At 44.5% G+C, this 11013-nt stretch overlaps 1 protein-coding gene across 1 annotated transcript; it reads right to left on the bottom strand.

Moving 5' to 3' along the window:
* Positions 1 to 524: 524 nt before the first annotated feature.
* CLEC14A (C-type lectin domain containing 14A) lies at positions 525 to 2544 on the bottom strand. Its single transcript, XM_006059552.4, has one exon. It carries the CDS (start codon positions 2417 to 2419, stop codon positions 947 to 949), a length of 1473 nt encoding a protein of 490 aa, XP_006059614.3. The 5' UTR covers positions 2420 to 2544; the 3' UTR covers positions 525 to 946.
* Positions 2545 to 11013: the final 8469 nt, after the last annotated feature.

The following is an 11013-nucleotide window of genomic DNA, read 5'->3' as shown; positions in this document are numbered from 1 at the left end:
GGATTAAACAGTGCTCAAGAACCTAGCAACTGCGGAGGAAACCCAGTTTGCTTTTGCTTTAACGTACCCAGAAGATTTCAAATCAATACTCAGCAGTAACACTTTAATTGAAAATTAACACTGCCATAATTGGAAGTGAGGGTCAGCATCCTGATGTTTGGGAAAGGTCTATTTGGTTGAGGAGGTATTACACAGAGGAGCACAAAAAATGGAAGAGGGAAACACAAATCATGTGTTTCCTTGAGCAAGGACACTCAGTAAACACTTGAATTGGTGGTCAACTATAATTTGCTTCTAGAGCCAGCACTCTGGCAACGCTACAGTTTGGATTTATAGCAGAGTACGCAAGTAACAATGACTTTGAAAATAAAGCATAAAAGAACCAAGGAAAAAGTTCTTAAAGATCTACTCCTCTTTACAAGCACTTTCTCCTTCCTGTTTTAAAAGCAGGAGGCACTCTTGCTGCTATTCCCAGCATGCCCCTCTGCTGGTCTTCCTGAATAATTACTCCTCTGGGAAACCAATGATATTTGAATCTGGGTTATCAACAATACTTTATTTTTTGCCTAGGAATTTCAAACCAATATACTCCCAGCCCGTACAATGTAAACAGAAGGTTTCCTTTCCATTTTGGTAAAAAAAAAAAAAAAAAAAACTTTATTCACTTCCCATGTCATAAAAAGTTCAACCACCTCTCCAAATTCCCCAGAATAAACACAAGAAAATAGCTCTCCCTAGTAGGATCCTGGCCCCCCTCTACTACCTTCCAATTCCTCTATCTTCATGGAAGGAGTGTTCAGTTCAGATCCGGCTCCTCAGTGGAATAGAGAGAATTTAGGGGACAGAATTTCTGTAGGAATTGTCAGCCGCACAAATAAGTTCCTCTTTTCCCTTTTCACTAAACGTGAAAACTACTCACAAGGAGCGCTCCCTGTCCCCCGTTTCCCTATGTGTCACCAGAGCCAAGAGAGGACCCTGTCAACGAGGCTCCCTCTACTCTGTCCCGAAGACCACAGTCTCCGGTCTTCACCCCATTGTCCGTGGAACGTGCAGAGCTGGAGCTCAGAGGAGCCGCCTCAGCATCACCCTCCGTGCCCGGCGAGGCCAAAGGCCCCTTTCTTTGTTGAGGGGAAGGGCTCTTGTGGAAGCAGAGTTTGAAAAGCCCCAGCACTGTCACGGTCAGTATCACCAACACTACTACAGCCATGCTCACAAGTACGAAGACCACGGTGGAAGAATCGAAAGCCTGGGGGTTGTCCGAGGGGGACGTAGCATTAACCTTGGGAAAGGCTGTTCCTGAAGAGTTCACGTCCGCCTTTACCTCTGTTTGGGGGGACATCTGAAGGGTAGATAGCGTGCTCTGTGCTCCCCACCGAGGGATCTCGGGAAAAGATGCTGTTGCACTGCCTTGTCCAGGGGCATTGGGTATCTCTCCCGGCCTCTCCTGGACACTGGGTGACCACGTTCTCTTCGGCGCGAGGCTGGCTGCAGTGGCTGGCGGGTGCCAGCTGAGCACCTGGGTCCCTCCAGGGGTCGGCTGTCCTTCCCCATTGGTTACACAGGAGCGTCCGTCTTTCCCCAGCACGAAACCCGCAGCGCACTCGCAAGCAAAGCCTCCCACGTCGTCTAGGCAGTCAGGGAGCTCAGCGCACTTGCCAGCCCGTAGATACCTCCCGGGACAGGGACAGAGCTCGGCCCCGGAGGATATCCCTTCCCAGCGCGCGCCGACCTCGTCCGCGGTGCAGGTGGCCGTGATGGAGAGCTGCCCAGGGCAAAGCGCACTCACCTCCGTCCCGGGGGGACTGAAGTCCAGCGCCGTGCTGTGCAGCTGGAAGGGCGCGCGGTAGCTCAAGTTCGAAGCGGCCCCGGGGCGCGGTGCGGGGCACAAGCTCTGGAACTGGTACTTGCACAGATAGCCGTCGGCGCGCTGGTGGCATCGCATCTCCTTCCAGCCCGCGGGCTCGATTCCCCCGGTGGCCTGGAGTCCCGCGCACCTCCGAACGGTGCAGGAGAGTGCGGGCTCCTCCACCCACTGCAGCGTGTCGCTTTCGGACCCGCCGACGTCGGGGGACAACCAGGAGAAACCCCGCAAAGGCTCATTCTCCAGGGTGCAGTCGGATCGCCGGCGCTCCAGCGCCACCCAGAAGAGAAGGTCTTTGGAGCCCCCTCCAGGGCCCGGGCCCGCCCGCAGGAGCGCTAGCACCGCGCGGACCTCTGCGCCCCCGCGCACCGTGCTGAGCACCCCGTGGCGCAGGTTGCAGGCCTCCTGGGCCTCCTGCCGCTTGAAGGTAGCGTGGTGCAGGCTATAGCAGGCCCCCGAGGCCGAGCAGCTCGCGCGGTCGGCGGTGGGGTGCTCGCCACGGCCGGGCCGGGGCCAGAACGCCTGCCAGAGGAAGCACAGGGCGAGCGCCGGCCTCATCTTGCAGGCCCAGCGCCCACAGCTGCTCCCAGCTTGGGTCTGTACCGTCCGAGGGCGTGGGGATGTCCCGGGAGCGCGGGCACCGCCTCCCACCGCTGGCTCCCCCCGCTTCCCGCTCCCCAACCCCACCCCACCCCCGCCCGTCCCCTCGACCGCCAAGCCTCCCCTCTAGGGTCCCGGCGGCAAACCGCTTCCCTTAGGCCTCGACAGGAAACGTGTCCGGAGCTCTGCGAGGCCCCGCGGGCAGCCCTGATTTATTCTGGGGTCAGGAACACAGCTGGCTTCAGGGCACGGGGAACGCTGTCCGCCCGAAGGTCAAACACCCTGGTAAGGGCCAGAGAAATAGAAAAGAAAATCGCTCCTGGGAAGAAGCGTTTATCGTTTTTCCCCCAGCTCAGGGAGTTTGGCAGCCTCAAACCCCCAAACATTTTGGCAAACACTGGCAGGAAGGGCTGGAGAAGAGGAACTCGCTGAGCGCCCACGCCCGCCCATTGTGCTGCGTCCGGAGCCGCGGAGTTGGCCTCACCACAATTTCTAGACGGCTCTCGTCTTCCTCAGTCCCGAGACTCGGCGTTGGGGGTGGGGTGAGGATGGGGGAATCTTGTGCGAAGTATAAGCACCTCCTCTCGCCACCAGAGGCAGCACTATGAAACCCCGGGTCTCTCCTTGGCTCTGCTTCTCTGTGCTATCGAAGCCAATATTGCAGTGCGAATTGCTAGTCAGAGGATGAGCCGCAGAGGATGAGATGGTTGGATGGCATCACCGACTCCAGGGACATGAATTTGAGCAAACTCCGGGAGATAATGAAGGACAGGGAAGCCTGCCATGCTGCAGTCCATAGGGTCGCAAAGGGTCGGATACGACTGAGCGACTGAACTGAACTGAATTGCTGGTCAAAGAAGTTCCTTTCTGGTATCTGAAAAGGGAAAGCCGGTTTCTTCAGGCAAGGCTCGCCTTACAACTTTGTTTTTGGCTTCCATTTCTTTCTCTTTGAAATGGGCTTATTAGTTCATTCAGGAAAGGAAGTGTGTTTCTAGGCCTAAATGAAAAATAACAATCATTGATCTTAACTGTTATGTTAGGTTTCCTTGCCACTATATTGATTCATAACTTCTTTAAGCTTATAGGTTATATATAAATGATATCATGGCCTGTTTGAGAACAACTACCCCACATAGGATTTTATCCTTGAACTATTTTAATATCATTTTTTTTTTCTATGATTAAGTGCCAATATTTGTAGCAGTAAGTTGTAAAAGTCCCCTCTAAGGGACACTAGAGTTCAATATCCTTAAGAAATTAAAATATTTATTACATTAGCCTGTGTATTGTATACTGTAAAAAATACCCTGCAGCTTAAAAAAGCTTAAAAAGAAATGGGTCCATTTCTTCAGAGTTCCAAGGGCTGTTTTAATACAAACACTTGGACTCAGTTGGAAGCAGAGAGGAATTAAAGGTGAAGAAAAAAAGTTAAACAGGGCATTGTCTATGAAAAGATTTTCTTGTAGCAATTTAGACAAAATGCATCATTTTAGAAAATTGTCTGCCTCAGCCCACGGCAACCAAATAAGTTTCGATCAGAAGTACATAGTTTCAACTAGGCGCTCTTAACCATGCCTGATGCTTGTAAGTATCTATAATCAGAATGAAAGTTCCAATTCCACAGGTAATGCACACCAGGCTCTTAAACTCACTGTTCCTGGATTGGACTGTCAGGTTAGTAAGGAGGGGTAGGAAGGAAGCTCTCGGGACCACATTTGTGTGCTTCTACCTCACTTTAGGGAGAAGGCAATGGCAACCCACTCCAGTACTCTTGCCTGGAAAATCCCATGGATGGAGGAGCCTGGTAGGCTGCAGTCCATTGGGTCGCTAGGAGTCAGACAGGACTGTGTAACTTTCAAGTAGACAACCTGAGCGACTTCACTTTTACTTTTCACTTTCATGCATTGGAGAAGGAAATGGCAAGCCACTCCAGTGTTTTTGCCTGGAGAATCCCAGGGAAGGGGGAGCCTGGTGGGCTGCTGTCTCTGGGGTCACACAGAGTCGGACACAACTGAAGTGACTTAGCAGCAGCAGCACCTCACTTTAGACATGACCCAGCCCCTGAACAACAACCACCACCTCACTTTCATCACTACTCTCACTCTTCCTTTTGGAAATTCTATGTACTGTATCTTAACAAATGATAGTAAACACCAAGAATCATCATCACACTTATGGTGCTTTTGCTGACTGTGGAGTCTTGCGGCAGGATTTCTCTCCTACCCTTGCTGTTTCCCCATTTAAAGGACATTCAATAGTCCTTCATTTCAGATGTCTGAGAGTCACCTTAAACATGACTCTGCATTTAAATTAAGTATGTTAAGGAACATGGAAATCTAGAAATCTAACTGAATGGATTTTAAAAATACCTAATTACGTGGGCCAGCTCTCTATACCTTTGCAGTCTAATGACTGCATGTTTATAAATGTGTCTATGCAGTACTGTATATTTTAACAAAATAAAACTTTCTACAAATCTAAGTAGTCAGTGGAAATTTCTTAGATATTTTAAAAATCACTTGAGATGTGGTGAGGGTTCCAAAGTAAGAAAGACTAAATGATTGAAAAACTTATAGTAAATACATGATTCCCCTACGGACATTCTGCCTAGAGAGGTGGGATATTAGAAGAGAAGATAGTGGCCATAATGACTGCCTATCACAGTCCTGGCCATGCCTGTGATGACGTGAGAAAAACAAATTAGGTCAAAATAAGACATATATCATTTTGTAATGAATTACTTTGTATTGACCTATGTTAAAGTTGGACCATAAAGAAGACTGAGCACCAAAGAATTGATGCTTTTGAATTGTGTGCTGGAGAAGACTCTTGAGAGTCCCTTGGGCAGCAAGGAGATCAAACCAGTCATTTGTAAAGGAAATCAACCCTGAATATTCACTGGAAGGACTGATGATGAAGCTGAAGTTCCAATACTTCGGCCACCCAATGCAAAGAGCTGACTCACTGGAAATACCCTGATGCTGGGAAAGATTGAGGGCAGGAAGAGAAGGGGGCGATGGTTGGATGGCATCACTGACTCAATGGACATGAGTTTGAGCAAACTCTGGGAGACAGTGAAGGACAGGGAAGGCATGCTGTAGTCCATGGGGTCACAAACAGGCAAACACAACTTAGCAAGTGAACAACAACAATTGACCTATAACCACTAACATATTTTGAAATGTGTAATATACCTGAGAAAACTAAAAATGAATGGATGTTTTAATTTTTAATGTTTTTAATTTATTATTGATTTTTATTAACAGCTCACTTGATTGAATATTTATTCTAGCAATTGCAGGTTTAGTGCTCATGAATGCCATTGGAGGTTGCTGTTACTTATGTACCCATTTTTCAGATAAGAAAACTGAAATCCAGAGATCACGTATAGATAGTTGGTATGGGGTCAAGTGAGCAAGGATGAACTCAGAGCCTGTGGGTTTATTTTTTTTAATGGAGGTAAAATTCACATAACATAAAATGAACCATTTTAAAGACACCTGGAAGGAAAGTTATGACCAACCTAGATAGCATATTAAAGAGCAGAGACATTACTTTGCTAACAAAGTTCCGTCTAGTCAAGGCTATGGTTTTTCCATTGGTCATGTATGGATGTGAGAGTTGGACTGTGAAGAAAGCTGAGCGCCGAAGAATTGATGCTTTGGAACTGTGGTGTTGGAGAAGACTCTTGAGAGTCCCTTGGACTGCAAGGAGATCCAACCAGTCCATCCTAAAGGAGACTAGTCCTGGGTGTTCATTGGAAGGACTGATGCTGAGGCTGAAACTCCAATACTTTGGCCACCTGATGCGAAGAGTTGACTCATTGGAAAAGACTCTGATGCTGGGAGGGATTGGGGGCAGGAGGAGAAGGGGACGACAGAGGATGAGCTGGCTGGATGGCATCACTGACTCTATGCACATGAGTTTGGGTGAACTCCTGGAGTTGGTGATGGACAGGGAGGCCTGGTGTGCTGCGATTCATGGGGTCGCAAAGAGTAGGACATGACTGAGTGACTGAACTGAACTGAAGGTGTACATTTAAGGTGATTAATTAGTACATTCTCAATGTTATGCATGGAGAAGGAATGGCAACCCACTCCAGTATCCTTGCCTGGAAAATCTCATGGACAGAGGAGCCTGGTGGGCTGCAGTCCATGGGGTCACAAAGAGTCAGGCACGACTGAGCGACTAACACTAACACTAATGTTATGCAACCATCACCTCTATCATTTCCAAAACATTTTGATCACCTCAAAAGTAAACTTTAGGACTTACCTGGTGGTCCAGTGGTTAAGAATCCACTTTCAAATGTGGGGAACATGATCTGGGAACATGATCTTCCTTGATCTGGGAAGATCCTACATGCAGCTAGGCATATAAGCCTGAGAGCCACAACTACTGAGCGCCTATGCCCTAGAGCCTATGCTCCACAAGAGAAGCCATGGCAATGAGAAGCCTGAGTGCCACAAGGAAGAGTAACCCCTGCTCAGGGCAACTAGAGACAGCCCTAGAGTAGCAATGAAGACCCAGCACAGCCAAAAAAAAAAAAAAAAAAGAGTAAACCTTATTCCCAGACTGTTTTTATTTTCAAATAATGCTATTACCATCATAATAGGATATCATTTTACCTCCACTGGATTCCAAATATTTGAAATGCTGACAATACAAAGTGAAAATCTATAGCCTTTTTTTATATATTACAGATAAGAGTAACAACTTTGGGAAAGCTTGTGACTTTTTCCTAAAATTGAACATTCATATACTGTTTCCAAATAGGAAAAGGAGTATGTCAAGGCTGTATATTGTTGCCCTGTTTATTTAACTTATATGCAGAGTACATCATGAGAAACGCTGGACTGGAAGAAACACAAGCTGGAATCAAGATTGCCGGGAGAAATATCAATAACCTCAGATATGCAGATGACACCACCCTTATGGCAGAAAGTGAAGAGGAACTAAAAAGCCTCTTGATGAACGTGAAAGTGGAGAGTGAAAAAGTTGGCTTAAAGCTCAACATTCAGAAAACGAAGATCATGGCATCCGGTCCCATCACTTCATGGGAAATAGATGGGGAAACTGTGGAAACAGTGTCAGACTTTATTTTTCTGGGCTCCAAAATCACTGCAGATGGTGATTGCAGCCATGAAATTAAAAGACGCTTACTCCTTGGAAGGAAAGTTATGACCAACCTAGATAGCATATTCAAAAGCAGAGACATTACTTTGCTAACAAAGGTCCGTCTAGTCAAGGCTATGGTTTTTCCTGTGTTCATGTATGGATGTGAGAGTTGGACTGTGAAGAAGGCTGAGCGCCGAAGAATTGATGCTTTTGAAGTGTCATGTTGGAGAAGATTCTTGAGAGTCCCTTGGACTGCAAGGAGATCCAACCAGTCCATTCTGAAGGAGATCAGCCCTGGGATTTCTTTGGAAGGAATGATGCTAAAGCTGAAACTCCAGTACTTTGGCCACCTGATGCGAAGAGTTGACTCATTGGAAAAGACTCTGATGCTGGGAGGGATTGGGGGCAAGGAGGAGAAGGGGACGACAGAGGATGAGATGGCTGGATGGCATCACCGACTCGATGGACGTGAGTCTGAGTGAACTCCTGGAGTTGGTGATGGACAGGGAGGCCTGGCGTGCTGCGATTCATGGGGTCACAAAGAGTTGGACACGACTGAGCAACTGATCTGATCTGATCTGATACTGTTTACCCCAGTATAATTTTCAGGCTCAGGTATATAATACTCAAGAGAAGCTTGCACATGTACAAGAAAACATATAAAAGGATGCTGATAGCAGCATTGTTCATATTAAAAAAACCAGAATTAATCCAAATGTCAAGCAACAGATGACAGATAAATAATCTATGATACATTCACTCAATGAATATTATATAGCAATCAAAATGAATGAAATATAGTTGCAAGTAGCAAGATGAGTTAATCTGATCAGTATTCTGGTAGGAGAAATGGTATTTGATGTGGACTGTAGTTAGAGTCCTAGCTTTTGATTTGGGTAGTGGGTTTGTAGGTGGTTATTCCATTATTAAAAATCAGTAATTACATAATTAATAAAATAAAGAAAAGTCCATTTATCTGGACAAATGATGAATGACATGAACCAAACATTATAATTAATCTGACTCTGAGCAGCTGAATTCCAAAATGTAAGGTATAAACAAAATAAGAAGCTAGTTATATTTTCAAGAAATATTGTCAGTATATTCCCTTTGATCCCCACATTATTTTGAAGGTAACACATTTCTAAATGTAAGCTAATTATTAATCTGAAAAAGCATAGTAAACAAAATATTTCTGTTTCTTTTTTAGACAATCGGTGTATTATTATTTAGAATCATGTATGATATTTATCTGTTCATTCATTTATACAAGGTCACCCCATCCAAAGAACTAGAGACCATATATAAGGAGAATAAGTTTAGCCCAATATTTTCATTTGATTATTAATTTTAAAATGTCAGAAACAATGATGGAGAAGGATAAAATTTCACTTATCACATTCAAGTTATAAGTTTATAAAGTTGTCAATCTTACTAAATAAATTCTGCTACTGTTGAAAGAAAACAACATCTGGGTCTTAGCATATTTCAGAGTTCACCAAAGATATATAAAAATACTTCAGAGGAAATTGAAAAGGAAACAACATTCCATTAGGAGAACATGGCATTCAGAAGCTAATCTAAGCTAGAGACCAAGAATTGTAAAGATTCATTGCCTTTTAGAACTGTATTGAACCATAACAAAATGTGTATTGGACCTTAACGAAATGTGTACTGAACCTTAAAAAAATGATCAACGATCATTTTCTTTATATTTCAAACTGAGTAAATTTTAAATTCTAAGTCTCAAGTATATATGATAGTACTTAAAGAAGGATAAAATTTGGTAATTTTATTTTCTGAAAACACAGCTTCTAATCATATTATGTACATGGCCTAATCAAGATGTAGGATACGACCCTTAATGCAACGGATCATACAGACTCTTAATCTAACAAATTCACATACACTTTACAGGTAAAGACTTCTTTTAGGTAGCATCGTCTTTAAGTCATCTGCATACATGTATATAAAGTCACTCATTTCAGAAACGTAGGTCACAATAAGAGGTACTCATTTGGTTTACTACAGAAACAAGACATTTTAAAAGACATTAAACTTTATGCTCCTTCGTTCAAACTGCTCTCTAAACAGAGGCAGTGCTGATCATGTTCCACGTGCCCTGGAGGTAATATAGAAAATTATTCTCTAGTGGCCATTACAGAACTAGTACATGTCCCCATTGCCAAGTTTATAATCAAGAAATAATGGAGGTATGACTCATGCACACAAAAGCCTTGTTATAATCCAAATGCCTACCAAGTTCTAAAGTATAAATATTTATCTAAGATTTTTTTTTAAAATTGCCTACAGAGCCAGTTTATGTGCTACACTTGAAAATCAGTCTCACTATTTTAAAGTTACACACACATACACACACACAGCCCCCTCTTACCCAGACCTTTTTTTTTTTTCAACTGATCACAATGAGGATGAAACTTGTACGGTTAGCTAATAACATCCAGCAAACAAACAAACTACAGTTGTATGGAAGCAGGGGGATGGTATGTGAATCACAAAGCTTTTTCTTAAAGATTTGCATCTATCTGATCAGGTCCTACTGGGCCCTTTTCTCTTTCCTCTGGGTACTCTCTTTCATGTAATCTCATCTCATATCATCCTGTGGTTTGGGATATCATCTGTATGCCAATGATGCCCAAACAAATCCACACTGCTTTCTCAGCTAAGCTCTAAATTCATATATCCACCATGTACTTAGTATTCGATATGTCATTTTGTATTTCAGATTCCCATTTCCTAAACATAACTTTCAGAGAAGGCAATGGTACCCGACTCCAGTACTCTCGCTTGGAAAATCCGATGGACGAGGAGCCTGGTAGGCTGCAGTCCATGGGGTAGCCAAGAGTCGGACATGACTGAGCTACTTTACTTTCACTTTTCACTTTCATGCATTGGAGAAAGAAATGGCAACCCACTCCAGTGTTCTTGCCTGGAGAATCCCAGGGATGGGGGAGCCTGGTAGGCTGCCGTCTATGGGGTCGCACAGAGTCGGACACGACTGAAGTGACTTAGCAGCAGCAGCAGCAGCAAACATAACTTTGGTTCTTACATCCTGAGCGAGGTTCTCAACTCGCCTTCATCATTTCAGTAAACGGTACATCTATCCTTTAAGATGCTTACCATCACCTTCCTCACCTCTTATTGGGTTGTGTGTTTTTTTTTTAATTTTATTGTAATTGACAGAAATCCAACTCAAATTAGCTTAATGCTAAATCATATAAAAGGAATTATATGATTTGTAACTGGGAAAATCCTGGAGTAGTTCCAATAGTCGAATGGAACACTGCCAAACCCACAGCAGCCAGGAGATTCAATCACACTAGGGTTTGTCTTCATCTCTCCCTTTCTCTTCCGTCTTCATGGCTGCATCTTCTCCTGCTTCCTTCTGTCTTTATTCAAAAGACCTGAACAAA

The sequence above is a fragment of the Bubalus bubalis genome, chromosome 20 (genome assembly GCF_019923935.1).
Source record: "Bubalus bubalis isolate 160015118507 breed Murrah chromosome 20, NDDB_SH_1, whole genome shotgun sequence".
Taxonomy (NCBI): Eukaryota; Metazoa; Chordata; class Mammalia; order Artiodactyla; family Bovidae; genus Bubalus; species Bubalus bubalis.
Note: the sequence above shows the minus strand (reverse complement) of the source record. Positions and strands in the feature narration are given on the sequence as shown.